The 27,271-nt window shown below is 47.7% G+C and overlaps 1 protein-coding gene and 1 pseudogene across 1 annotated transcript; both read left to right on the top strand.

Annotated features, from left to right (window-relative positions):
• Positions 11,320–21,638, top strand: LOC109713227 (extensin-like). The gene is made up of 4 exons (XM_020237225.1): positions 11,320–11,655; positions 19,073–19,834; positions 20,643–20,692; positions 21,501–21,638. The coding sequence occupies exons 1-4, from the start codon at positions 11,320–11,322 to the stop codon at positions 21,502–21,504; spliced, it is 1,152 nt and encodes a 383-aa protein (XP_020092814.1). The 3' UTR covers positions 21,505–21,638.
• LOC109713228 lies at positions 22,438–25,943 on the top strand (annotated as a pseudogene).

Consider the following 27,271-nt stretch of genomic DNA (forward strand, 5'->3'; position numbering starts at 1 on the left):
CACCGGTTTTATTTCTTAAGAAGAAGGACGGATCATTTCACTTGTGCGTGGACTATCGTGAACTTAATAAAGTCACGATTAATAATAAGTATCTGTTGCCGAGGATTGATGATCTTTTTGATCAGCTTCAAGGATCGAGTGTGTATTCCAAGATAGACTTGCAGTCAGGATACTATCAGCTGAAGATTAAACCCGAGAATGTTTCTGTTTCTAAGACGGCTTTCAGAACACGGTATGGACATTATGAGTTTACAGTTATACCGTTTGGGCTTACTAATGCCCCAGCAGTTTTTATGGATCTAATGAACCATGTTTTTAAGCCTTATCTAGACAAGTTCTCGTAGTGTTCATCGACGATATTTTGGTCTATTTTCGAAGTGATATGGATCACGAGGAACATTTGAGGCTTGTACTTCAAGTACTTCGGGAAAAGAACCTCTATGCCAAGTTGAAAAAGTGTAAGTTTTGGCTTTGAGAGGTGGCTTTTCTTGGACATTTGATTTCGGAATCAGGTACAGCCGTGGATCCTAGGAAGACTGAAGCTATCAAGGATTGGCCTAGACCGACAAGTGTCACAGAGATTCGGAGCTTCCTTGGATTGGCCGGCTACTACCGGAGATTCGTTGATGAATTTGCAAAGTTATCTACTTCCCTCACGCGGCTCATGCATAAGGACACCAAGTTTATTTGGAATGATGCGTGTGATAGAAGCTTCCAAGAGTTGAAGCATAGATTGACGACCGCCCCGATCCTAACCTTGCCAATTGCTAGAGCAGAGTATGTGGTTTATAGTGATGCTTCCTTTAATGAATTAGGCTGTGTTTTGATGCAGGACAGGAAGGTGATCGCGTATGCTTCTCGCCAATTGAAGGAATACTAAAAAAATTATCCTACACACGATTTGGAGTTGGCGGCCGTAGTCTTTGCATTGAAGTTATGGCGCCATTATCTTTATGGCGAGCGGTGTGAAGTATATACGGATCATAAGAGTTTAAAGTACTTATTCACTCAGAAGGAGTTGAACTTGAGGCAGCGCAGATGGTTGGAGCTACTCAAGGATTATAATTTGACTATTCTCTACCACCCGGGCAAGGCTAACGTGGTGGTGGATGCGCTAAGTTGGAAATCGACAAATAACTTAACGATGCTAGTGGTCACTCAACCACCGCTGATTGAGCAGATGAATCGGTTAGAGTTGGAGGTGGTGGCTCCTGATACACCCTTGAGACTGATGACATTGGTGGTGCAACCTATACTTTTCGATAGAATTAAAGAATGGCAAGTTCACGATGTGGAGTTGCAAAAGGTTTGAACTAAGATGATTGATGGTTACACCGGTGATTTCTGAGTGGATGATCTAAGGATATTGCATTTCCGTGGGCAGATTTGTGTACCGATGGAAGCGGCAATTAAAAAGGACATTCTTCAAGAAGCTCACCGTGCACCCTATGCTATACATCCAAGAGGCAGCAAGATGTATAAGGATTTGAAACTACTTTATTGGTGGCCTGGGATGAAAAAGGACGTTGGCGAGTTTGTTGCTAGATGTTTAACTTGCCAACAAGTGAAGGCTGAGCATCAGTTACCTGTAGAAAAATTGCAGAGTTTACCGATTACCGTTTGGAAGTAGGAAAAGATCACCATGGACTTTATGATAGTATTGCCCCGCTCTCAGGCCGGGCATGATGCTATACAGGTATATTTAGACGAGATAGTGTGACTTCACGGGGTACCTACTTCGATAGTTTTAGCTCGAGATCCCCGGTTTGTATCTCACTTTTGGAGGAGTCTACAGGATGCCTTGGACACGCGCTTGGATTTCAGTACAGCTTTCAACCCTCAGAGTGATTGGCAGTCAGAGCGCACTATTCAGACTCTTGAGGATATGCTTCGAGCTTGCGTGATAGACTTCCAGGGAGAATGGTCATAGCATTTACCGATGGCAGAGTTTGCTTATAACAATAGTTATCGAGCAAGCATCAAGATGGCACCCTTCGAGGCACTTTATAGACGAAAGTTAGATCGCCACTTCATCGAAGTGAAGTCGGCGAGAGATTGGCTTTAGGCCCTGATGTGCTCGAGGAAACAGAGGACAAGATTCGCATTGCTCGGGAGCGATTGTTGACAACCCAGAATAGGCAAAAGAGTTATGTTGATAAGCGTCAACGAGACTTGGAGTTTCTAGTCGGAGACCATGTCTTTTTGAAAGTCTCGCCGGCCGAAGGAATGAGAAAATTCGGCATCCGAGGTAAGTTGAGCCCCCGATTCATTGGACCATATGAGATTTTGGAGCGTGTAAGCCCGGTGGCGTATCGACTTGCTCTACCGCCAAACCTATCGGGCGTGCACAATGTTTTCCGTGTATCGGTTCTCCGAAAGTATATCCACGACCCGGCTCATGTTTTGGAGGTTATACCAGTAGAGCTGAGAGAGGATTTGAGCTTTGAAGAGCAACCTGTGAGAATTTTGGCTCGTAAGGTGAAAAAATTTCGGAATCGAAATATTCCGTATGTGAAGGTGCTTTGGAGCAACCACGATGAACGCGAGGTCACATGGCAATTGGAGAGCGCACTGCAGGAGCGCTATTTCCATCTTTTTCAGATGGAGTCTTGAGGTACTTTGCTTTTGAGTTTCGCGGACGAAACTTCTTTTGAGGAGGGGTGAAGGTAATACACTGGACCTATACAAATTGCGAGGTTCGAGTGTTTGATTTGTGTTCCGAGCTTTTCCACATTTTCTGGAGGGTCGTTGACAGCGTTCCGACCTATGGCTCGCATCCCGAGAATCGAGGTTTAGAACTTGGCACTAAGGTCTCCGAAGTGAAAAACTTAGGCTGCTCTAGGGTTGGACTCTGTAGAGCAGAGTACCGGTACATCATTGAGCTTGTACCGGAATGGGAGGTGGTTCCGGTACAACATCTGGTTTGTACCGGTATCCAGCGCCATTTTCTGTCAACCTGAGGCTTGGATTTGTGCGTACTGTGGCCTTGTACCGGTACAACTTTTCGTATACCGGTACGCAGTGTAGACTGCAGTCTGCTTATTTTTTAGGGGTGTTTTTGATATTATAGCCTTATTACATATTCCCCCCACGCCCCATGGAGGTCCCCTGAGCTGAGACCAGTGGAGAAGAAGGTAAGGGAGCTCTCCCCTTCCCCTCTTTCATTTTCTTTCATTTTAGTTAGGATTTTTGTAGATTGAACCCTACTTTTTGCTTCTTGGTGCTATTTCCACCATGGGAGAAGCTTTGGCTTGGTGTTTGGAGCTTGTTTGAGAGAAGGTTTTCAATCCTAGCTGGTTCCTAGGGTGGTTTGAAGATTCTAAAAAAATTAGTAACATGTTTCTTTCATTAGATTCATATTTTGATGGATTTCTTGAAATGAAACCCTAAAATGTGAGATTTAGGATTTATTTTGGAAATTTTTGATTAGAGGCTTTTGGATCCCAATTGAATGGTTTAGAACCCTTATTTAGGTTGGATTTGCAAGGATCTTACTATCATTTGGAGATTAAGAGAGAATTTCACCATCCAAGGTGAGTTTTGCCCCTTTTGCTTGGGTTGGTTAATGTTTGATCTTAGGGTTATTCGTTCGTAGTGTTTAACTCTCTTAGTTTAACCTTTAGGGTGCTAGGAGGCTTGTGGACATCATCTTTTGCGCGAACGAAGGGCTACAAGGAGTTTTGGTGGGTTTGACCTCATCGAAAATAGAAAACTCCACCTATGTCGATTTTTAATTGCCGTAAAATAGAAATGCATGCATATTCACGCTAGATAGAGCATACGAGATGTTTGGAATGCTTAAAATACATGTATTATGTATGATGAAAAATTGCCTCTATGTAGTAGAGAGAGATATGTGCATTGTAGCCTTGCATATGGTTAGCATTCTATTTAATGGTTTGGAATCATGTTTCTTGCAAAAAAATGATTTATATAATATGCTCTTGAACTTAGAACTCATATTGGACATAGTGGATAAGAATGTCATAAAGTGGCATTGATCTTGATGAATGTATTGACATAGTAAGTTACAATGTCATAAAGGGGCATTGGACTTAGTAAATGGTTAAACCTTTATCTTGAGACATTGAACTGGACCTTTGGGGTTACTAGTGTTTATTACCATGATTGAGACATGATGACCGAGTATCTGAGATAACTATCACACTTGCTTGCCATTTGTGCTCATTCACACATACTTGTGAGGGTCGCTCCCTACAAGCCGACACTCCGGAGTTGGCCTATGCGACATACGCTCGTCGTGCGGGATTGAGGACCTACTGGGTCACCGTGAGACAGTCACATTCCTAGTGAATGCTGGACTACCCGGGGCCATTAGGCGGCACAAGCTGGACTACACTCGTGTAGGTCCTATTTTGGAAATGAAAATTTGACAAAGAACAACTAAATGATAATCACTACTAGACTAGTACATAGTAGTTGGATTCCTTTGGCATGCTTGTAGCATAGTATTGGACATTTAGTTGACATTCTTTGACATATAGTGTACTTGTGACATGTTTGAACACACTAGTTCATGCATTGAATGTACTTGCTCATGATAGCTAGAAGCATCAATTTTATCATCATGCTTACTTGCGACATAGTAGTGATAGTAAATTATATTGTTAATTATACTCGTTGATTTCCTTCTTTAATGCTTATTTACTCTATTTATGCTTTTGGGGCCTAGTGGTGCTTCCTCGCTGAGGTCAGTAATTGCTCACTGGGAACTACTAATTATAGTTCTCACGCCCCCTATTTGATATTTTCTTTCAGAGCCATCCGAACCGAGAGAGGCTAGGGATCGCGGCAAGGGAGTCGAGTCTAGCTAGATCGCAGGGATCTCTTCTATTAGATGGTTATCTCTCTTTTTGTATAGTTGGGGAGAGAGCGAGTTGTGCCCGTGTATAGAGACCACAATTTTTGTATATCTAGTACTTGTATTTGAGACTTATTGTTGTATTACTCTATATTTTACCATAGTGGTTAGTTCTCTTTTCATCCTACTTGTTGTTAGATTCTAGTTGTATACTTGCTCTGATATCTTTAGATACTTGTTACTTCGTGTTTATTTATCGCTATCGTTGTAGACGCCTTATATGTGCAGGCATATGGCGGGTCTGGACATGCATCGGGCGGGCCTCTGTCGGGCCCTGGGGCGTGACAGGTTGGGCCACATCTACATCCAAACATTCCTTTTTCTGATGATCCAGATTCNTGTTGTTAGATTCTAGTTGTATACTTGCTCTGATATCTTTAGATACTTGTTACTTCGTGTTTATTTATCGCTATCGTTGTAGACGCCTTATATGTACATGCATCGGGCGGGCCTCTGTCGGGCCCTGGGGCGTGACAGGTTGGGCCACATCTACATCCAAACATTCCTTTTTCTGATGATCCAGATTCGCATTGGAAGTGGAAGAGGTTGGGACAAGCACACGATCTGCCTGAGACAAGACGGCCCCTTGACCTACCAACACGTTAGGTAGCTGGTCACGGGAGTCCACAGTCCCACTGACATGGGCAGGCCTGCTCCCGTCAGCCTGGCTATAATGCTCCGGGAGCTAGCTACCCACTGGATTTGAATTTGAAAAAGACCCCCTGACCGGCCTCCAGGTCCGCCGGCGAAGCACGGAGATCCTCAAGCGACTAGTCCAGTCAGAAGCCCTCCGCCGTCCGCCGAGGAGGGATCCCTGCCGGGGTACTGTGGGGAAAGCCTGACCCCGGTAGGCGAGGACCGAGTTAAACCCAGTCTGCCGGATGAACCCTTCTTGCGCTTCTAAAGAGGCGAGACTTAGGTGCTCATCAAGTTCCTCCCCAAGTAGAATGGGATTTGCCTCCTCACAAGATTCTATCTCGATGGGAACAGAAAAGCTTCTGTCTTCCACCGTGAGATCTATCGTCTCCGGGATAACATTAACATTCTGGCAACGGACCAAGAGACGGAAGTAGGATACGTTGGAGTGCTGCTCACTGTGGATATCAACATCCCAAAGCTCACCAAATTCGCAAACAGCAGCCTTTACATCTTCTTTGTTCCAGCAGAGGATGGGCCAATTGTGCAATCTGATCCATACTTTGTGTCGAAGATAGCCTCTCTCTCTCTCCTCCAGCACCACCCAGTTAGAGAAATGGAAATTAAAATCCTCGAACCTGAAGGGACTTCTTCTGATGGCTGACTCCCTCACTGCCCAACTAGGGAAGACGACTGCTCGTGTCGATGGAAGGAAAGAAGCCACCCTGAAATCCGAGCTGGATACCCCAAACCTGGCTGCCAGCCCCCGAGTAAGAATATCGTCAATGTCTTCAGGGTGTGGGCTAGGGATATCAACCTGAGCGATGCAGCCAGAAAGAGGTGGTTGCCCCGCAGTGGGAGGTCTAGTAGGGAGAAATACTGCCGCGGTGGAAGGCCGAGAGCTTGAAGGACCCGGCTTTATGGATAGACGGCGGGATGCTGCCATCGAAGAACGACGAGAGTTGGCCATGGTGCGATGGTGTGATGCTGCAGCAGATGAGGGCCGCGTGATAGAGGCACATGGGTCTTTCGCTGGAGTAGGCCTGGATGATCCAAGAACATGCTTAGGGTGACAAAGGGTTTGGCGCCATTTACAGAGCGAAGCAGGGTGGCCTATCCTCATACATAGGAGGCAGCGTTGTGGCTCCTTGCAGTGAGCGGCGAAGTGACCCCTCTCGAAGCACCGATAACAGCAACCCATAAGAGATGGGTTAAGGAGGAATTTAGGAGGAAGACGCGGTAAGAAATGGTTTGCGGCAAAAGCATGGGGTCTAAGGGCGGCTCGAAAAGGAGTAGTCGCAGAATGGGACAAAATGGCATTTTTGTAGGAAAAGTTGGGCCTAACACGTGCCCGACACATGGACCTAGGTGGAGGAGCTAGGACAGGGGGTGGTGGGGTAAGATGTTTGCGGGAGTCGAGACAAAAGGGGTGGTCAAGAAGCTTGCGGTAAGACGAAAGGAGCGGGGGGGAAGGGTTGGACGAGAAGCCATAATGTATTTGTATATGTATATGTGTAAATGTATGTGTATATGTATATATATAAGTGTATGTCTATGTGTATGTATATGTGTAAAATTTTATAAAATAATCCAAATTATGTAAATTTTTATAAAAATTCTACTTAACATCAATAATAAAATCTGTAATGTATCAAACGTTTGGCTAAATTGACAAAATACTAATCAAAATTATACTAGACATAATTAAAATAGGTTTAGGAAAGGCTTTGACTAGTTTGGAACGAGTTGGAATCAATTCAAATTGAAAAGAGTTTTTATTAAAGTTGAATTTTGAGTTTCAGATTTTTTGGATGTCCGGAACAAGGTTTCAGGCATCCAAAACCATTTCAAAAGGTCCAACTGAGTGCCTGGACCAAGCGAACACTTTACCTGAGTGCTTGGGTTGCGAGAGAATAACATTCAGGCGTCCTAATGGTCTCCCCAGCGTCTAAAACATATTCTGGATGTCACAATGGGCATCCAAACTCCTACTGGACACTCAGCGAGCTCGGGTTCGTGGAGAAATAAAGAATTGGGCGTCTGAATGTGGTGGGCAGTGTCCAAAACATCTTCTGGTGATTTTCGCGGGCACCCAAACTCCTTCTGGACGCTTAACTTGAGAGCAGGAATTGTGGAGCTTGTTAAATAAATAGGCACCTGGTTGCATTATGGTTGCCCGAAACAAGAATTAGGTGGACTAAGCGGGCGCATGGATCATCTTCCGGACACTGCAATTCAAATATGGAGGGTTAATTTTGTAATTTGAATGAGTTTCATGATTAACCTGCAGTCAGTAATGTAAGATAGTCAATCCTCTTCCTAGCAATATTTCGGGAGTTATCTTGTACTATTAGTAGTGCTGAATTACGTACCAATCAGGTTACTTGCGGGATGAACCAAATACAACAATTTGAAAAAATTACTATAAAATATATATAAGTCTAGCTACTATACCCTTATGAGTATAGACTCTATTGTACTCATAAGTTTCGGTCGTTAAATATACTCCTTTAATAATTTCCACCTGTTGGATCATACTATTCATGCCAGCTAACTACTCAATCTTAGAAAATCACTATTATTCTAATCAGGGATTACTATATATTATCACAACCGCATATTCTTAATTTCTTCCCACAATCAAAAATTTGTAAGTACAAAAAATGTTATATTTATTAAAATATAATTATTTTAATTCTAAAATATTATATAATTCTAACCGAACAACAACGCAAACCAAAAGCCCCCTCAAAACTTTTAAACAGAAACTGTATGGCAACACTGCCCTTAACAAGTATTAAAGCAGGCGCTACTTAATAATTAAAGTAAGGACAGCAGGTGCACTGTGAAGGGCAAAAATTTTCTGGGCATCGTCCCCAAATTATTAGTTTGGGGATGATGCCGATGGGTGCCGCGTGGCCCATCTGACGGTTGCCCTCCCTCTTCCTATGTTGCTTTTGAAAGATTTATCCGACACAAAAAAAAATCGCAGTGAAAATTAAAATTGTATTTTCGAAAAACAAAAATCCATATTACATATGAATAAAAAAAAAAAACAAATCAATCCAATGCTGGCGAATTATTCTCATGTTACAATGTAAAATAATAATCTAACCTAAACAGATTTGAAGTTCAGGCTACATCACCTCGGACCAGCTAAGGTCTATTGATCTACTGTACGATTGAAACTGAAATTCCGATTAGCCGCGCACGTGCGTGGCCTCTACGCGTATCCATATGGAATTGATACAAATCCAATGCCTTCCGTCGCACGGAACAGATGAGTCGCAGATTACAAAGACGGTGCTAGCAGTCTTCTGATATCTACGTTCCCTTTAGGGCCCGTTTGGTTCGAGTTATGTAATATTACAAAGCACCTGCATGCTTACTTTATCTACGTTCGCTAACAAGCACCTGCATGCTTACTTTATTGTCCCTACACTAATGACTTGAGATTCGTCACCTCAATATAGAAGTGTAGCATACACCGGCCTATCCGGAAATATCATTGTCCGTATATTATTCCTATGGCTAGTAGCGTTTAAGAATCTTATACAAAGAAATATATATCTCAAATTCTTAACTCTTAGAAATATATTTTTTTAACGAAGATTCAATGGACGATTCATATAAATATATTGTATGTACTGCTAACAATAAATATGAATAAAATTTATCCTTTATTAAATAAAAAAAATACTTAATATATTCACAAGTCTATGTCACCGATTGACTTTAGGGTATATCACTAACAGCTTTTTCTCTTTTTCTCTAAAAACACGGGGCATTAATTTTTTTTTTCTTTTCATTCATGGGTGCCGTCGGATGGCCCACGTGGCACGCATCCGCATTGTTGTCCCACTGTTGACGAGAGCGCAACTTACGAAATTTACTGAAGCAAGGACGGCGGGGCAAACGGCTGAGACGTCGCAATCCTGGACTTACTTTGGGGTCCACAAATAATTTCGGCAGCAGATGCTGACGGAAGGCATCACACGTCATCAGAGTCCATAGCTGCGGCTGCTGTGCTTCTTCCTTCTATATTCTATATTTTATATCATTTCATTATTTTCCATTTCTTTGACCCTGGACTGTTTTGTTTTTTTTATTTAATGCTCGAAAACAACTAGATAGCGACAGTTGACTCAGCGCCTCACCTCGTCCGCAACACACAAACCAAACATAAATCAAGGACTCTGTGGACCCCCATATATAGATGCTCTCCTCTTACGGATTATAACTGGTAAATTGGGACGTGCTTTGGACTCTACTAGTGCTATTAGTTTAGCTATTTTTAGACTGATTCTATTACGAGTACGTATCCCTGGTATAAAATTAATGTTATTATATTAGTATTAGTATTAGTATCATGCTTGATAATATGATAATAAATTAAACATCATATCTGTGGCATATCACCATATTGTCAATTAGTAAATGAGCCATACGACTTGATTTCAATAATTTTAAACATTTGAGCTAGAAAAAAATTCGAACCAAAGTGTTCACTTCCTAGTACGAGGACGAAGAGTAAAACTTAGCCAGTAAAAATAGATGGTTGTGTTGGAGAAAAAATCCAAAATTTTCTAATTATTATTATTTACTATTCTAATTAATAAGTTGGAACGTACGGATTAAAGGAGTGGGCCTCTAACGTTCCCATCTCAAGTCCTCATATATAATGCCTCTTGCACTGTTCATATGACATGAACATTGGAGAGAGAGAAGAAAAAAGAGAAAGAAGTATTTTTATTCTCTATTTTATTCAATTTCTTAATCCTTTTAGTCATCGGGTGTTGAAAGAGTTTCCGTCAACCTCTTTCACGATCGTGCTCGCAGGAGGAGGAATTTCGGTCGTATCTTGGGGTATTGTTCCCGGTTAATCCCGCACGTAAGGACGAGAATACGCCTTAGGGCAGTGCCTCGCACGCTTCCGGATCAAATTTTCTATTTGGATTTAGCAATTATCTGTAAGTTGTATTTATTTATTTTTATAATAAAATTTAGTTAGATTTAAATCACAATCAGATTTTCGTTGCGGTATTTGTTCCAACAGGTTTCCTTTTCTCTAATGTTTTATATCACCCCTTTGGCAATTTTTTATACACAAAAATCTTATATGTAATAGCAATTTTGTATAAAATCAAGATTATATGGCTAAAATATAGAAAACTCTATTATAAAGCCTTATTTATTCACTTCTTCTCTCTGATTTTTAAAAATCTTTATTTTGCCTTCTTAAAATTTTAAATTTTTGCTCTTAGCTCAGCCGTCAATATCCCATCACTATTTCGTTAATATTTTATATTAGGGATAATTGCCTATACACCCCTCATGCGTTCGGAAATATCCGATCTACCCCTACTTTTTTTTTCTTTCTAAAATGCCCCTCATATGTTCCACCGTTATTCCAAAATACCCTCGCAGTTATCCCCTGTTAGCTTAACTCGGGTTAAACATGAGTTAAATGTATACTAGAGTTAAAACCTATATAAAATACCTATTTTACCCCTAACTTATTATGCCAATTCCTTAAGTTATCCTCTTTCTCTCCCAAAGTCCCAACTTGATCGCCGGCTCCTCCGCCTCCATGTCGCCGGCTCCCGCTGCCGGCGGGGCGGAAGCGGCGGCGCCTCCTGAGCACGGAGAGTGGGTTCTTCGCCCTCGCCAAGACCTTCGCCGCAGGCATCATCCTCGCCACGGGCTTCGTCCACATGCTCCACGACGTCGAGGCCGCGCTCACTGGCCCCTGCCTCCTCCGCTTCCCCCGGCGCTGCTTTCCCTTCTCCGACTTCGTCGCCATGGCCGCCGCCCTCACCACCCTCGTCCTCTACTTCCTCGCCACCCAGTTCTACGAGCGCAAGCACCGCGCCGCCGCCGCCGCCGAGACCGACGCCACGGCAGAGGACGACGAGGGGCGCTCCATCACCACGGCGGCGCTGGAGCCACCCGTGGACGAGGACGAGGACGAGGGCTCCGCCAAGGGCGGCGACGCGGTGCACATCGTCAGGATGCGCGCGCACGCGGCGGCGCACGGCCACAGCCACCACCACCACGGCCACGCCCACGGCCACGCGCACGAGGATGGGGACGAGGGCCAGGTCTCCTTGCACGTGCGCCACATCGTCGCCCCCCAGGTGCCAATCTAAAGTCTAAACCACCCCTATTAGCTGTACATATCATCCTGTCACTAATGACAATTATTAAATAATTAGCGCTTAATTATTTAATAACTATGTTCCTGTAAATCAACTGTCGTGTTTTCTGATGATAATAATAATAATAATAACTAATAGATTTATTCATATAGTATTTTATTTTTATATAGAAATATTATTATATAATATTTTATTTATAAATTTGTAATTATTTATTAATATTTTTAAATATATAACTCTTATATATTATTAATATAAGTTTATTATAATTTTAAATATATTTAATCTATTATTAAATATTATAATAATAATATATATAGTATAATACCGAATTTTTAAAAATTATATATAAAAATTATATTTGATCCCGAATTTTTAATTGGTGAACGTATAATACCCGTATAAATCACGTATCCGAATAACTGCCGAATCCGTTTTTTAGCCGTATTTTTCAATGAATTTAAAAATTAAAAGACGAATTTTATCCGAATTATATCCGTACCGAATTTTTGCCGAATCCGAATTAACTAACTATGCCTCCAGCTACCAAGGTTGGTTTAACTGCGATCGATCTCGACGTGCTTAATTAATTAATTTATATTTGAAGGGCAAATAAGAAAAATATTTGCTATATAAAGGGTATATAAGAAAAGTTAGTTACGGTAGAAGGGTATATTGGAATGGGCAAAATGGTAATTTTACCGAGATAACGGTAGCTCCCTAACGGAGCTTAACTCCAGGGGTATATTAGAAAGACTTGGAATATAAGAAGGGTATTTTCAATATTAGCCTTCTAAGAGGGGTATATAAGAAAACCGGAAACTTTTCAGGGGTATATAGGCAATTGCCCCTTTATATTATGTAATCTAAAATATCCAAGATGCCCTTGAAGTCTCCTCTGCCTCCGCCTTGACGGTACCGCGCCCTCCGCAGCTGGTGAAGAAGGTGATGACGTGTAAGGACTGAGACTTTTGCAGTGTAGCTAAACTCTCAGTTGACGATGCTTTTATGTGTAATTTAATTACAAAAGCACTCGTCAAGTTTCGGGCGAAAATGAGTTAAAACGGAGATTCTACGCGATTTCCAAGTTTCACTTAAAGTGAATAGTAACTCGATTTTCCGGAGAAGCCACGGTATGAAGTTGGCTTCAGGCTCGTATCGGACTCCGTTCCTAGCGGTCCAATAGCTCGTTTCGATCGGTTCAGCTGTTCTGGAACCAATGGCGCTGACGGATTTTGAGTTTGACGCACGAATTTCGAGAAAATCCAAAAATACATGTTTTATATGTATTTATGTGTGTGTTTCCTTCTATTGGAAGAAGGTTGGATTTTGTCGTGAATCCGTGGTCGATCGAGATGAAACGAAATCGCAGCTTTGTTGTCTCCGTCGTACTGATCGCACTGGTGCGAACCGTTCGCGAATCTGACGGACGGATCTGCGGAGATCGCGCGTTGATCGAGGAGAGGTCGGTAGTGGCAAAACGGTATTTTCGCGAAAGTCGCGATATTTTATGTATCGTTTCGCGAGGGATCGCACGTGGAGGGGCGTTCATGCGTTTTAGTCGTACTGTGAGGGTCTCGGATTGAAATTCTGATGTTTGAGGGGCTTTCTTGCGAGTTGTACCTTGTTTATATAGTGGTTCCTAGGGTTTTGATCCCCTAACCCTAACCCTAGCCAGCCCCCAGCTACCCTAGTCGCCCCAGCCACCTTCACCCTTCCCCCTGCCCTTGCTGCACCAGCCCCGGCCGCCGCCGGCTGAGCCCCGGCCGCCGCCGAGCCACCACTTCTCTTCCTTCCCTCTCTTTCTCTCTCCCTCTCTCCTCTCGGGTTGTGTGAAGGCCCGGGGCTGCGTCTCCTGCAGACCCTCCCCCTGGACTTCACCGTGCTCCGGCAAATCATCCCCGCCGACCGCCGCCGTCGCCTGCGCCGCCGCAGCCGCTCCAGCCGCCTGCAGCAGCCCAGGCCGAGCCTGGCCGAGCCGGGTTGCCGCAGCCACCAGCGCGCCGCCGCCGCCTGGAAACTCTCCCGCCGACGTCCACGGAGCCCCGGCACCCCTTCCCGCCGGTCGCCGCCGCCCCAGCGCGCCGCCGCCGCCGCCTCGGCCGGCTGCAGCCGCCCAACCCGAGCCCGAGCCGAAGCTGTGTGCGGCCCCTTTCCTCGCGCCGCCGCCGCCCTGAGCCACCTGTGCCGCCCTCCCCCGACCTCCTGCAGCCCGCCTCCGCCGTCCCGGAGCTCCCCGGCCGCCGCCGTGGCCGCAGCAACTCCTGGAACCCGAGCCCGATCTCGTGCGGGCTCGGTTTGCTCCGCCGCCGCCGCCGCCGCTTCCAGCCGCCAACTGAGGTGAGCACGGTGTTCCTCACCTCCCCCTCACCCGACTCAGGGCCCCGCGCGCGCCGCCGTGCCGCCGGAGGCCGGCCGGAGCAAGGTTGCTCCGGCCAAGCCCGAAATAGGGCTTATTTGAGTGGGTTTCTTGTTCTGGGCTTCCCGAGCTTCCCCGATCTCTACGGAAGGGAGCACGATGATCCTGGCAAGTTGCTGATCATCGTGCTCACCTTGGTTTCTGTCGGGAAGGCCCCGTTCCGCTGTTTTGGCGATGTCGCTCCGTTTCAGCCTTTTTGGCTGCTGTTTCGGGTTTGTGCTTGTTTTTCCGGCGATCCGAGGCTGTTCCGATGCCTCCGGAGGTGAGCACGGTGACCGCTGGTCAGTGCTGATCACAATGCTCACCTTCCCTTGGATCAGAAGTGTCCGGTTAGTTCTGTTCGGCGCGATCTTCCCTGACTGCGCGCTATTCGCTGAACCTTCGGGTTGCTCCCGCGCTTCCCACAGCGAGCCGCTGTGCTCCGGATCGTGAGCACGGACTCCGGTACGTCGAGACCTGTCAGTACGTGTCTCTGCGGACTTCGAAAGTCCTCGGTTTGCGTGAACGAGCCGCTTGATCGCTCAAATTACATAAAATGATGAGATTTTATGTAATTAGAGGGTCTTTTATGCATTTGTGCTTTGCGTGGCTACTGTGGGCAGTGTGTGGGAGTTTGTAATGACCGCTGGACTGATTGTCCATGGTCCGTTAGCTTTCGCGGAAATCGGTAGGTCGATTTCGGTGCGTTTTTCGGCGAAATTCGCCGAAAGAACGCGGTTTCGGTTCGGATCCTTTCCGACGGTGTTTGGTTGCTTCGTGTTTTGTCGCTGAGCCTTGTTGGCTGGTCACCATCGTCATTTTGTGGGTTCGATGATGATAGGTGAGCGACGGAGGGTTCCGGTGTCGAAATAGACACTTCCGGGAACCCGGATTCGTACGATTATCCGGCGATGATCGTATTGCTGTGTGACCTTGCGTTCGCTGCCAAGGCATCCAAATTGGAATGTTTTGGGGCAGCGGGTGACTCGTGGTATGAGTCGGTGAGTTCGGGACACTTAGTGGGTCCCGACGGCGTCCCGGTGTGGTTTTCGGGACTTCCGGCGAGTTACGGTAATCGGTATTGGGAAACCGATCTTTGTGGAATCGTTTGTGGGGTTGTGGATACTGTGATTATTAGTTGTGGGTTAGATACTAACCCGGTGGACCCTCTATAGGTCCTGTCGACATTCTTTTGCAGTCAGGAGACAGACGCGACATCCTTACAGGTGGGTACTTCGATCCGACGTCGGTACAGTGGTGCACGCTTGGTGATGGTTTCTTACCCTTACTCTTCTGTTGTTACTATCGCATAGTATATTGAGCCTTGCACCCTTGTTTATTCGTTATACTCTACTCGTTGTTTGCATGCTTAGTATCCTGAGTAGGAGTAGAGTAGTTCTATCTACATGCGTATCTGTTGACCTAGTTGGTTGGTTGTTGCATTCCGTATCTGTTGACCTGGTTGGTCGGTTCTCGTACTTCGTTTCGGTGACCTGATTGGTCGGTTCTCGTACATCGTTCGATGACCCTTGAGGTCGGTATACCCTAAGGGGTGGGATTGTCGGTTAGCACCGACGGATGATTATAGTTTACACAGTTCCACCGACGGATGATGACCTATGAGGTCGGTGTACCCTGAGGGGTTGGATTGTCGGCTAGTGGCCGACGGTAATTCGGGATTCTATTGATATACTCTGGTGACCTATTCGTCAGTTCGTCGTGCATATGTGTTAGTTGACTTTAGTAGTCAGTACTTGTATACCTTGGTAGGATGTTGAGTTGTTCCCTCTTAGTTGACCTGAGTAGTCGTTTCTTGTGCTTCTATATAGTTTGATGACCTATTGGTCGGTTTGCCCCGAGGGGCGGTGCTTGTCGGCTAGTTACCGACATTTTGCTATTGATCATATCCGCATTGATCACCACAGCTCGAGTGCATTTCACGTACACCAGCGGGTTGATCCCCCGCAGGAGGGTGTTCTTTTCCGAAAAAGTGGTCATACATCCGACCCGTGAGCCCAGCGGTGTTCTCTTTGTGCTAGGGTTACATGCCAAGTGCGAGCAGGTAGTGGCTTTTGCCTGAGGTCCTTAGACCGACACGGCGGTTTAGATTGGGTACTTTTGGACTACTTGTCCGGTTGACGCATATAACTATAGTAGCAGTGGTCACTTGTATATCTTCAGTTCTTTCGTTACATTGTCTTGCTACTATAGTCTTGTTACATGTATACATTCAGTTGTTCATTACAGTATCGATAGTTGTACTTTCTTTCATATATATGTCACTTTCATTCATTATTATTGCTACTGTATTTTCTACTGACCCGTACTGTTGTTTAGCTCTTACTGATCCGGTAAGTACTCCTCGCCTTCATCGGCTTGCGGTACCCACTGGGAGGGGAGACATGTTTACATGTTCTCACCTCCCCCACCATTTTTCAGGTATTGCAGGCGATGAGTTTTGGGACGAGACGTGAGGTACGTTCGTAGCGGTCGATAGAGCTTCCAACCCAAGTTATCGATTTAGTTTTTATCCTTACTATTCTATTGTTATAGCCTAGTTAGTTTATATGGTTCAGTTAGATGATCATACTTGATGTTTGAACGTTGTGAGCTGGTTGAATTTGTGGATTTGTGGAATTGTGGATTTGGTTTATGGATCTTCAGTTTTGGGATGTTTGTATACTTTGTGGTTCTCGGATTTGTATTTATGGATTTACGCATCGTGGTTTTCTACCCCTCGAGGTAGTCGGTTTTCAAAATAGAGTTTCCGTGTGGGAAACAGTTTTCAAAAGGTTTTCAAATGGTTTTTCATGATGAATGAATTAGAGTTCAAAAATAAAAGCTTCTGTGTGGGGAGCACTTTTAAATAGGATGGTTATTGTATTGTGCATTGCATCATCCAGCGCCTAAGGAGTGCTTAGAGGCATGCATCATTCTAAGGATTGTTAGCTGTATGGAAATACATATCATGCTTTGCTTGTTGATTGGTAAATGTAGGTTGTGGTTGAGATCCTGTTGTATCCGTTGGTACGCCGTGCAAATACAAAGGAGACTCTGCCCGAGTGGACAGAGGAACTTTGTATTTGTGGCGGGTCTGTACGTCACGTGGGCCAGGTTGAAAAAAAAAAAAAAATGGCACGCTTTCCGCAACTCTGAGTTTTAAAAATGGTAATGGCTTTTAAAATCAGCCCCGGGGCGTGACATGACGACACAGGCAATGTATTCTTGTCACGCCCCGAACTCGGTCCTATTTGGCCGGTTCGAGCACGTCGAACAGACGCCGAATGGACAGCACCTCTCTTGTCCGCCCAAGGCTCAACACAAGTATATTTCAAGTAGAGAAATTTGCACATGCGGAAACATATATAATTGGTTTGCACGAGGGCAAACAATAGCCAAAGTGAAAGTACTAACTAAACATGTATACAAGTAATATGATTAACTTTTAACCACATACATGCATTCAACTTATACATTTACATTCTTTTCTTTAACATTATTTTTTCTCTTTATTCATCACATGATATCCCAAAATATAACTCTTTGCATTTAAATATAAACTCTTTTACATCATTTATTTAAACATCTATAATCATCAAAGTACAAAAGATGATATATAAAGGTATGCAACTACAAAATATAAAACCCAACTCGAGTGGTCTCTGTCTGTGGCACGATACCCTTACCGCGATCGTCGGCTGGCTCGCTCGGTCCCAGCTCTGTGAAAAAAGGGGGGTGAGAACTACAACAAAATTCCCAGTGGGTTCGGCTGCCGACCTCGCCGACTTTCCCACTAGATCTAAATCAGGCATAATAGAAAGATAGATAAATAGTAACCAACTAACAAATGCAGCTAATATGCCTGAACAATATAATCAACGATTATGCTCAATAGAATGCTCATGATGAATGCAAGGTCACTTTCCAATTCCCAATCTCGTGGCTAACCCGTAGGTTTCGCCCTCAATAGACTCACCAACTCATAATCCCAAATATCGGAGATACTACTACGACCCGATGGAACCGTCCACTGGGGAGACTACTACGACCCGATGGGACCGTCCACTGGGGAGACTACTACGACCCAGTGATGACAACTCCGGAGCTCATCGCTCGAGGGGGAGCTACCACCCTCCAAGTAAGGACTTATAGGCGAGTATGATTCAATCCTTAACTATAAGGATTCCAAGTTCAATCCATTCCTTAACTATAAGGAAGCAGTGCTCATATGACCCTTAACTATAAGGTTGCTATGTCATTATGTCATTGTAATGACTGAGATTTTTGATTTATTGATTAAACCCTTTTGTTTGACGATGTTCTTGTGTGTAATATAATTATAAGTGTACTCGTCAAATTTTAGGAGAAAACGAGCTAAAACGGAGAAGTTACGTGACCCGGAAGTCTGACTTAAGTGAATAGTAACTCCGATTTTTCGGAGAGGCCGTAGAGTAGAGTAGACTTTCGACGCGTATCGAACTCCGAATATAGCCTTCCAATAGCTCGATTTCAACCGCTCGACTATCCCGGACCCAGTGGCACTGACAGATTTGGATTTGGATGCACGAATTTCGAGAAAAAGGGGTTTAATGGTTTTTGCATATATTTGTCTATATGTAGTTTTTGGTGGAACCTGGGAGGGAAGGTTTTGTCGCAAATCGGGAATCTTTTCGGGCAAAACAAGATGCTAGATTCGATGCCTCTGTCGTGCTGATCGCGCTGGTGCAATCCGATCGAAAATCCGACGGACGGATCTTCGGGAATCGCGAAAAGTCCGCGAAGGGGCTGATTTGAATAATCGGATTATTCGCGAAAAGGCCCCATATTTTATGCGTCGAATTGCGAGTTTTCGAACTTAGAGGGACTATCACGCTTTGTGCGACTGCTGGTTGAGAGCTGGGATTAATTCGACTCCTTTCGAGGGGGTTTTCCGCAAGTTTTCCATACCTATATATAGGTGGATCTAGGGTTTTTTTTTGGATCTAACCCTAACCGTAGAACCCCCAGCCGCACCTGTCATCCCAGCAACTCCCTGCCCCGCCAGTGCTCGCGTTCCGGCCGCCGTCGAGCAGCCCCGGCCGCCGGAAACAGCCTGCAGCCAACTTTCCCTCCTCTCTTGGACCACCTCACCACCGGCTTAAGTTTGGTGCTTGGAGAGCCTTGTTAGCCCGAGCACCACCTTCCCCTGGTCGAGACCTTCCTCAGGCGTCCTCTCCCGCCGGCCCCGGCCAACCCCGAACGTTGCCGGAGCCGCCGGAAGAGGCTGCAGCCAGCCGGGTCTGCCCAGACCCGAGCCAGGCCGAGCTCAGGTTGCGGGCCTTGGGACCGCACTTCCCCTGCGGCCAAAGCCCCCTGTCGACCCCGGCGATCTCCTGCAACCCGGCGCGTGCGTCCCCGGCCGTCCCCGCGCCTCGCCGGCCGCCGCCAAGGCCTCCAGCCGCCGCTCGGGTCCTGTGCGGGCGGACCTTGGAGCCGCGCCACTCCCGAGCGCCGCTGTTGCCCCCTGAGGTGGGCACCACCTCCTCCTCGGTCTCCGGCACCGGATTATCGCCGCCCCGACCTCCCCCGGTCGCCGCCTTGCCGCCGGCAAGCTCCAACCCGAGAGGAAGTCGGCGGGCCCGATCTCCGTCGCCGCGCCACCGGCTGCTGCCCGCCGCCGGCCAGCACCTCCCCCGGACCTCCCCGACCTGCTGCTCCCATCACCGGCCGGAGTGCCCGCCGTCCGATCGCCGGCGGCCATCCCTAGCTCCCACAGCTCCGGTGAGTAATTTACTTTGGTTCCAGCACTGCTGTTTTGCGTTCCGGTCACTTTTCCGGTGATCCGATGACTCCCTGGCACCTCGGGAGGTGAGCACGGTGATCGTGGGCTCGTGCTGAACACGATGCTCACCTCCATTTAGGTTAACGGTGCCCTGGTTAGTGAGAAAAGGATGTTTTCCACAGTATGCGCACGGATTCGCTGAGGGTCGCGTCGCTCGTGCGCGCGTGGTTGCTGCCGGCAGTGCTTCGAAAGGTGAGCACGGCCTCAGGCATGCTGAAACCTTGCAGCAAGTGCGATGGTAACCTCCACAGATCCCTGGTTTGCTGGTACGACCCGTTAAAGCCATGAAATCACATAAAATAATGTGATTTCATGGGCCATTAGGGATCCGTTTGCGTTTCGCTTCGTCGTGGCTGCTGTTGGCAGCAGGTTAAGGCTTAAGATAACCTCTGGACTGATCGTCCAAGGCCCCAAGTCTTTGCGGAAATCTATCGGTCATTTTCGGAGCGTTTTTCGGCGAAATCCGCCGATAGAACGCGCGTTTGACTCGGAATTCATCCGACGGTGCCTCGTGGTTGACTGTAGCGTCGCTGAGCCTTGTTGGCTGGTCACCCGTGTCGTCTCGAGGGTTCAGAAACGACGGGTGAGCGACGGTGGAGTTCCGGTACGGTTTTCGGGACTTCCGGCTGGTTCGGAAGTTGCGTTTGAGAAACCGATTTCAAAGGGGTTATGATTTTGGGATTTGTGTGAGAATGGTCGTGTTATTGTGTTCGTGGGTTAGACACTAACCTGGTGAACCCTTCGTAGGTCCGGTCGCTTCGTCTCCGCCTTAGCGAGACCGTTTCAGCTTTATACAGGTGGGTACTTCGATCCGAAGTCGGTACAGCGGTGCACGCTCGGTGATGTCTTCCTTTATCCTATCTTTTACATCGTCTATTCATATTGTTTACTCGTTACATATTGAGCCTTGCACCATACTGTCTTTATTTATTCTGCCCGGTTGTCCTATGCGTAGTACTCTATGTAGGGGTAGAGTAGATGGCTTTAGTATATATTATACGTGACCTGATTGGTCGGTTCTTCTGTTGCATCGGTGACCTGTTTGGTCGTTCGTTACTTTTCGTACATTGACCTATCTCGATCGGTTCACGTTGTACTTGATGACCTATACGGTCGGTTTGCCCAGAGGGGCAGTGATTGTCGGCTGGTTGCCGACGGTTGGCTATTGAGCATATCAGCATCGATCGTCACCACTCGTTCGCATTTCACGAACACCAGCGGTCTGATCCACCGCAGGGGGTGTTCTTTTCCGGAAAAGTGGTTGGGTTTGCCCACCCGTGAGCTCAGAGGTTACGACTGGGTATATGCAGGTTGAGTGATTGTGGCATTAGCCTGAGGTCTCCGGACCAACAAGGCAGGTTCAGATTGGGTATCGTTGGACTATCCACCAGTTGATGCATACATACAGTAGCAGTAGTTCATTACTTGTACTTCAGTTCCTTACTCGTACTTTCTGTTCTTATATCTTAGTAGCTACTGTAGTTGTTTACCCTTACTGTTGTTTAGCCTCCTTTGCTGGTGCGTACCCTCGCCCTCGTCGGCTTGCGGTACCCACTGGGAGGGGAGACATGTTTACATGTTCTCACCCCCCCGCCCCCATTACAGGTGACGTCGCAGGTCCGAGTGGGACGGCAGGTGAGGAGCGAGTCTAGCGCGCGTTAGAGCTCCGTCCCGTTTGGTTATCTCCTTTCCCCTTGCTTGAATAAATAGTAAACTTTTATTACGGTTCAGTTTCATTCCGTACTTGAGAAATTGGTTTTTTCGCTGGCTTTACGTATGGTGATAAAAAGAGATTTATGGACTTTTCAAAGTAAAATGGCTTTCTACCCCTCGTGGTAGCGCTTGTTTTTTTTAAAGAAAAGGATTTTCATATTCGATACAGTTTTCAATGATTTTTCTACCCCTCGTGGTAGTATTTTAAAAGATAAAGGTTTCCGTGTGGGAAACAGTTTTAAAAGGAGCTTTTAATGGATTTCCGAGACTTAGTATTTCAAAACTTGTTTTCGGGAAGGAAACGTTTCAAATGATAGATTTGGATTTATGTTAAAAACTATGAATACCGTCGTGTTGTGAATGGTGAATGTATGGACGTCTGTATGTGCGGATGAGGTTGTATGTTCATATGGTTGTGGTTGTATTCTGGATGTACTCTGGTTGTATATTTGTACTTGTGCGACGCCGTGCAAATACAGGGGAGACTCTGTCCGTGTGAACAGTGGATTCCCTGTATTTGTGGCGGATCTGACATACCCTGGGGTCAGGTGTTTCCAAAAAAAAAAAAAAAAATTTCTGTCGTTTCCGCTGTTTTTCCAAACAAAAAGGGACCCCGGGGCGTGACAGATTAAAATGGTATCAGAGACAAGTTACAACCACAACCCCATTCACAGACTGTTTTTGAAAATAAAAATAAACTGAACCATTGGTTAGGTTGACCCTAGGAAGACCCACGATGTATAGGCACGTGAGTGCGGGGTTTTGGGATTATGCCCCGATTCGAGTCGGTCGAGTCGGTTATTCGGCTAACGGTGCTTTTGTGTTACAGATGGCTCGTGGTAGACCTCCTCTTCGTGGTCGTGGCGGTGGACGCGCCGCAGAGGGCTCTATCAATAGCCCTGGAGAGCAGGCCCCGAGAGACAGAGGCAGGGGCAGGGGCAGAGGGGAGCAGATTGGCCCAGATCAGCAGGGCGATACTCGTGCCCAGCAGCTCGAGGCTGAGGTAGCAGCGATGAGGGGTCAGATGACAGCCCTCACTGGGGCGGTTCAGCAGCTCCAGCAGCTTTTACAGCAGCACGCTGCAGCTGCTGTTCCCCCGGTACCACCCCCGACGCCGCCGGTTCCTGAGACAGCTGCCCCTCAGGTGGCGCCTGCACAGACGGCCCCTCCGGCCGTCCCGAGGACGACGACGACCACCACGACGGTTCCAGCTGGGGATACTGATACCACAGCAGCAGAGGGCGCCCGTATGCGTGCGAAGCTGATCGAGTTCAGGAAGTTCGACCCGCCGAAATACGCGGGGAAGAAGGAAGAGAATGGAGTTCTCGAGCGCTGGCTGACCGACATGGAGAAACTACTTGAGGACTTATTCATCGATGAGCAGGACCGCGTCCCCTTGGCCGCCCACTTTCTGGACGGGGACGCAAGCTCTTGGTGGCGCCGACATCTATCGCTCAAGCTGGGCAATGTTTTCCCGCCCTGGGGGGAGTTCCGGAGACTCCTCCACGAGCAATTCTTTCGGGACAACTCAAAATTGGAGCTGGAGCGCGAGCTAGAGCGTCTTCAGCAGGGGAACCGTACCGTAGCTGAGTACGAGCAGGACTTCTCTCGCATTGTGGAGCTGATCCCCTTCGTCATCCGAGACGAGCGCCACAAGACGAGAGTCTTCGCGAGAGGCTTGAGACCCAACATCAGGATGCTGCTGGCTTCTCATGGCACGATGACATTTGACGAGTGCTTGGACCGAGCCCTCGTCATCCAGAGCGAGTCTACCGAGGTCCGAGCTGCAAAGGAGGCCTCGGAGTGATCGGGGAATAGAAAGCGTTCCCATTCTAAGACTGGTGGCGGCTCCTCTTCCAACAGTAACCGGCCGCCAAAGCATCCGCGCACTCAGCAGACAGCAAAGAGTGCGCCCTCCGGTAACCAGCAGAGGGGCGATCGACCTTGTGTGATCTGCGGTGAGGCACATCGGGTGGTCCAATGTTCGCAGAGGAGGGACCACTGTTTCCGTTGTGGCCAGCCGGGCCACCTGCGAGCTCAGTGTCCTAGAGGTGGCGGGACTTCTCAGAGTGCTGTCTCCTCCCCGGCTGCACCCCGACAGAGCCGCGGAGCCCCGAGTGCAGCTGCTTCGTCCGGGCGTCCCCCCTTACCTCGGCAAACTGAGGGGACGCGCCAGGCATCTGGTGGGAGAGTCTTCGCCCTGACTCAGCACGAGGGCACTGGTGGCGACGTCCTTGCAGGTATTGTCACCCTCAACCTTACTCGTGCTAGAGCCATTTTCGATACTGGAGCATCGCACTCTTTTATTTCGCATTCATTTGCATGTGAGCATGGTCTTTCCTCGCAACCACTCGATGTATCACTTCGGATCGAGACACCTGGAGGTGATCTTACTGCTGTCAGCTGTATCTCGTCGTACCCCGTCTTCTTGGATGATCGGTCTTTTCTAGCTGATCTGGTGGTTATCCCGATGAAGAAATTCAACCTGGTGCTTGGGATGGACTGGTTCACCAGGCACCACGCTACTATCGACTGCGAGCGGAGGATGGTGATTCTTACCGAGCCTGGTGGTGAAGTATTCGTCTACCGAGCATGTAAGAGCTCTTATTTCGCTGCGACTATCTCTTCTGCGAGGGCAAAAAGGTTGTTGAATGCCGGGTGTGTGGCTTATCTGGCTTCGGTAGACGTATCTCGCCGAGCTGCACCATCTTTGGAGGAGATTCCTGTAGTTCGGGAATTCCCAGACGTTTTTCCAGCCGAGCTTCCAGGGATACCTCCGAACCGGGAGATCGAATTCTTCATCGAGCTTGTCCTGGGCACTGCACCGATCTCGAAGGCCCCCTATCGTATGGCCTTCGCTGAGCTGAAGGAGCTGAAGGCGCAGCTTGAGGATCTGCTTGACAAAGGGTTCATCAGACCTAGTGTGTCTCCCTGGGGTGTCCCTGTCCTCTTCGTCAAGAAGAAGGACGGTAGTCTTCGTCTGTGCATCGACTACCGGGAGCTCAACAAGGTCACGGTGAAGAACAGGTATCCCCTGCCCAGGATTGACGATCTTTTCGACCAGCTGCAAGGATCGTCGGTGTACTCCAAGATTGATCTGCAGTCCGGGTACCATCAGCTTAAGATCCGGGCTGAGGATGTGCCGAAGACCACCTTCCGGACTCGTTACGGCCACTACGAGTTCACGGTGATGCCTTTCGGGCTCACCAATGCTCCGGCAGCCTTCATGGACATGATGAACGGGGTCTTTCGGGCTTATCTGGATCAGTTTGTCGTGATTTTCATAGATGACATCCTGATCTACTAGCGGAGTGATGAGGAGCACGAGGATCATCTCCGACGAGTATTGCAGATACTTCGGGAGCACAGATTGTATGCTAAGCTCAAGAAGTGCGATTTCTGGCTCCGTGAGGTGGCATTCTTGGGGCATATTATAACTCCGGCAGGCATTTCGGTGGACCCGAAGAAGATAGCCTCGGTGGTTGAGTGGCCTGAACCAACTTCGGTGACCGAAGTCCGGAGTTTTCTGGGTTTGGCAGGGTATTATCGGCGATTCGTCGAGGGCTTCTCCAAAATCGCCACACCGCTTCACAAGCTCACGAGGAAAGGAGAGCGGTTCCGGTGGACTCCGCAGTGTCAGCAGAGTTTCGATGAGCTGAAGGATCGATTGACTCGCGCACCAGTTCTTACCCTACCGCGGCCTGGTGAGGACTTTGTGGTTTACTGTGATGCCTCCCGGGTCGGCTTGGGGTGCGTACTTATGCAGCGGGATCGAGTCATCGCTTACGCCTCTCGACAGCTGAAGCCCTATGAGCAGAATTATCCGACTCATGACCTGGAGCTTGCAGCGGTCGTTTTTGCCCTTGAGCTGTGGAGGCATTATCTGTATGGAGCTCACTGCGAGGTGTTCACTGATCATCAGAGCCTGAAGTACCTCTTCACCCAGAAAGAGTTGAACCTCAGGCAGAGGCGTTGGCTCGAGCTCTTGAAGGACTACGACATCACGATCCAGTATCATCCGGGAAAGGCGAACGCGGTGGCGGACGCCTTGAGCCGGAAACAGCCTTCAGCTGAGATGTCCTTCATGATCACGAGCCAGGATCGACTTGTGGAGGAGTTCCGCCGTCTTGAGATCGAGGTTGTCCCCACCGGAGCTACGGCTCAATTGATGACTCTGGTGGTACAACCGACTTTGGCAGAGCGGATTTTGTTCGGTCAGCACAGCGACCCGTATTTGCTTAAAGTACGGGCGGAGGTCGAGCAGGGCCAGGACGGGGATTTCACTATCCACTCCGATGGATCTCTGCGCTTTAGAGGCAGATGGTGCGTGCCTAGTGATTCGGAGCTGAGGAACGACATCCTATCCAGGCGCACCAATCCCCTTACACAGTTCATCCAGGCGGAACCAAGATGTACCGCGACTTGAAGCAAAACTGTTGGTGGCCTGGGATGAAGCTTGATGTGGCCCAGTTCGTGGCTCGGTGCTTGATTTGTCAGCAGGTGAAAGCCGAGCACCAGCGACCGGCAGGAAAGCTGCAACCACTTCCGATTCCTGTGTGGAAGTGGGAGCAGATCACTATGGATTTCGTCACCGGATTACCTCGATCACAGCGAGGTCATGATGCGATCTGGGTTATAGTGGATCGGCTGACGAAATCGGCCCACTTCTTGCCGATTCATACGACGTGGTCCCGTGATCGACTGGCACAGTTATATATCGATGAGATCGTCCGACTTCATGGTGTGCCAGTGTCGATTGTGTCTGATCGGGACACTCGCTTCGTTTCCCACTTCTAGAGGAGCTTGCAGCAGGCTTTGGGTACGAAGCTGAACTTCAGTACGGCTTTCCATCCTCAGAGTGACGGTCAGTCAGAGCGAGTCATCCAGACTCTTGAGGACATGCTTCGCGCATGCGTCCTGGATTACGGTGATGGATGGTTTCGGTATTTACCGTTGGTGGAGTTCGCCTATAATAACAGTTTTCAGGCGAGCATCGGGATCGCACCGTACGAGGCGTTGTATGGGCGTCGATGTCGTTCTCCTATCTGTTGGGACGATGTCGGAGAACGCCGGTTGGTAGGGCCAGACTTAGTAGAGGACGCAGAGGCAAAGATCCGCATTGCGAGAGAGCGGCTTCAAACTGCACAGAGTAGACAGCGGAGCTACGCGGACCAGCGGAGGCGTGACCTGGAGTTTCAGGTCGGTGAGCATGTGCTGCTCAAGGTGTCGCCTTCCAGGGGAATCAAACGGTTCGGTATGCGGAACAAGCTTAGTCCGCGATTCGTGGGACCGTTTGAGATCCTAGAGCGCGTTGGTCCGGTGGCTTACAGATTGGCTCTTCCTCCGAGTCTCGCCCGAGTGCACAACGTTTTTCACGTGTCTATGCTTCGGAAGTACATTCCGGATCCGTCCCACATCATCAGTCTGACATCCATTCAGTTACGGGAGGATCTGAGCTATGATGAGGCTCCGTTGCAGATCTTGGCACGCGAGGTGAAGCAGTTGCGGAATAGGAGCATTCCGTATGTCAAGGTCCAATGGGAGAATCACGAGGAGCGCGAGGCTACTTGGGAGCTCGAATCGTCTATGCGGGAGCGTTATCCGCAGTTGTTTGCGGGGGAGTCTTGATTTAAGTTTCGAGGACTAAACTTCTTGTAAGGAGG

This window comes from Ananas comosus, linkage group 7 (genome assembly GCF_001540865.1).
Source record: "Ananas comosus cultivar F153 linkage group 7, ASM154086v1, whole genome shotgun sequence".
In the NCBI taxonomy this organism is placed as follows: Eukaryota; Viridiplantae; Streptophyta; class Magnoliopsida; order Poales; family Bromeliaceae; genus Ananas; species Ananas comosus.

Excerpts from the sequence above, each read along its gene's own strand:
- LOC109713227 (XM_020237225.1), top strand. The coding sequence starts at position 11,320 with ATGGCCGCCGCCCTCACCACCCTCGTCCTCTACTTCCTCGCCACCCAG. Across the intron at positions 11,656-19,072 it reads GCCACATCGTCGCCCCCCAG|AACCCCCAGCCGCACCTGTC; the intron begins GTGCCAATCTAA and ends CCCTAACCGTAG. Across the intron at positions 19,835-20,642 it reads CCCTAGCTCCCACAGCTCCG|GTCCGGTCGCTTCGTCTCCG; the intron begins GTGAGTAATTTA and ends AACCCTTCGTAG.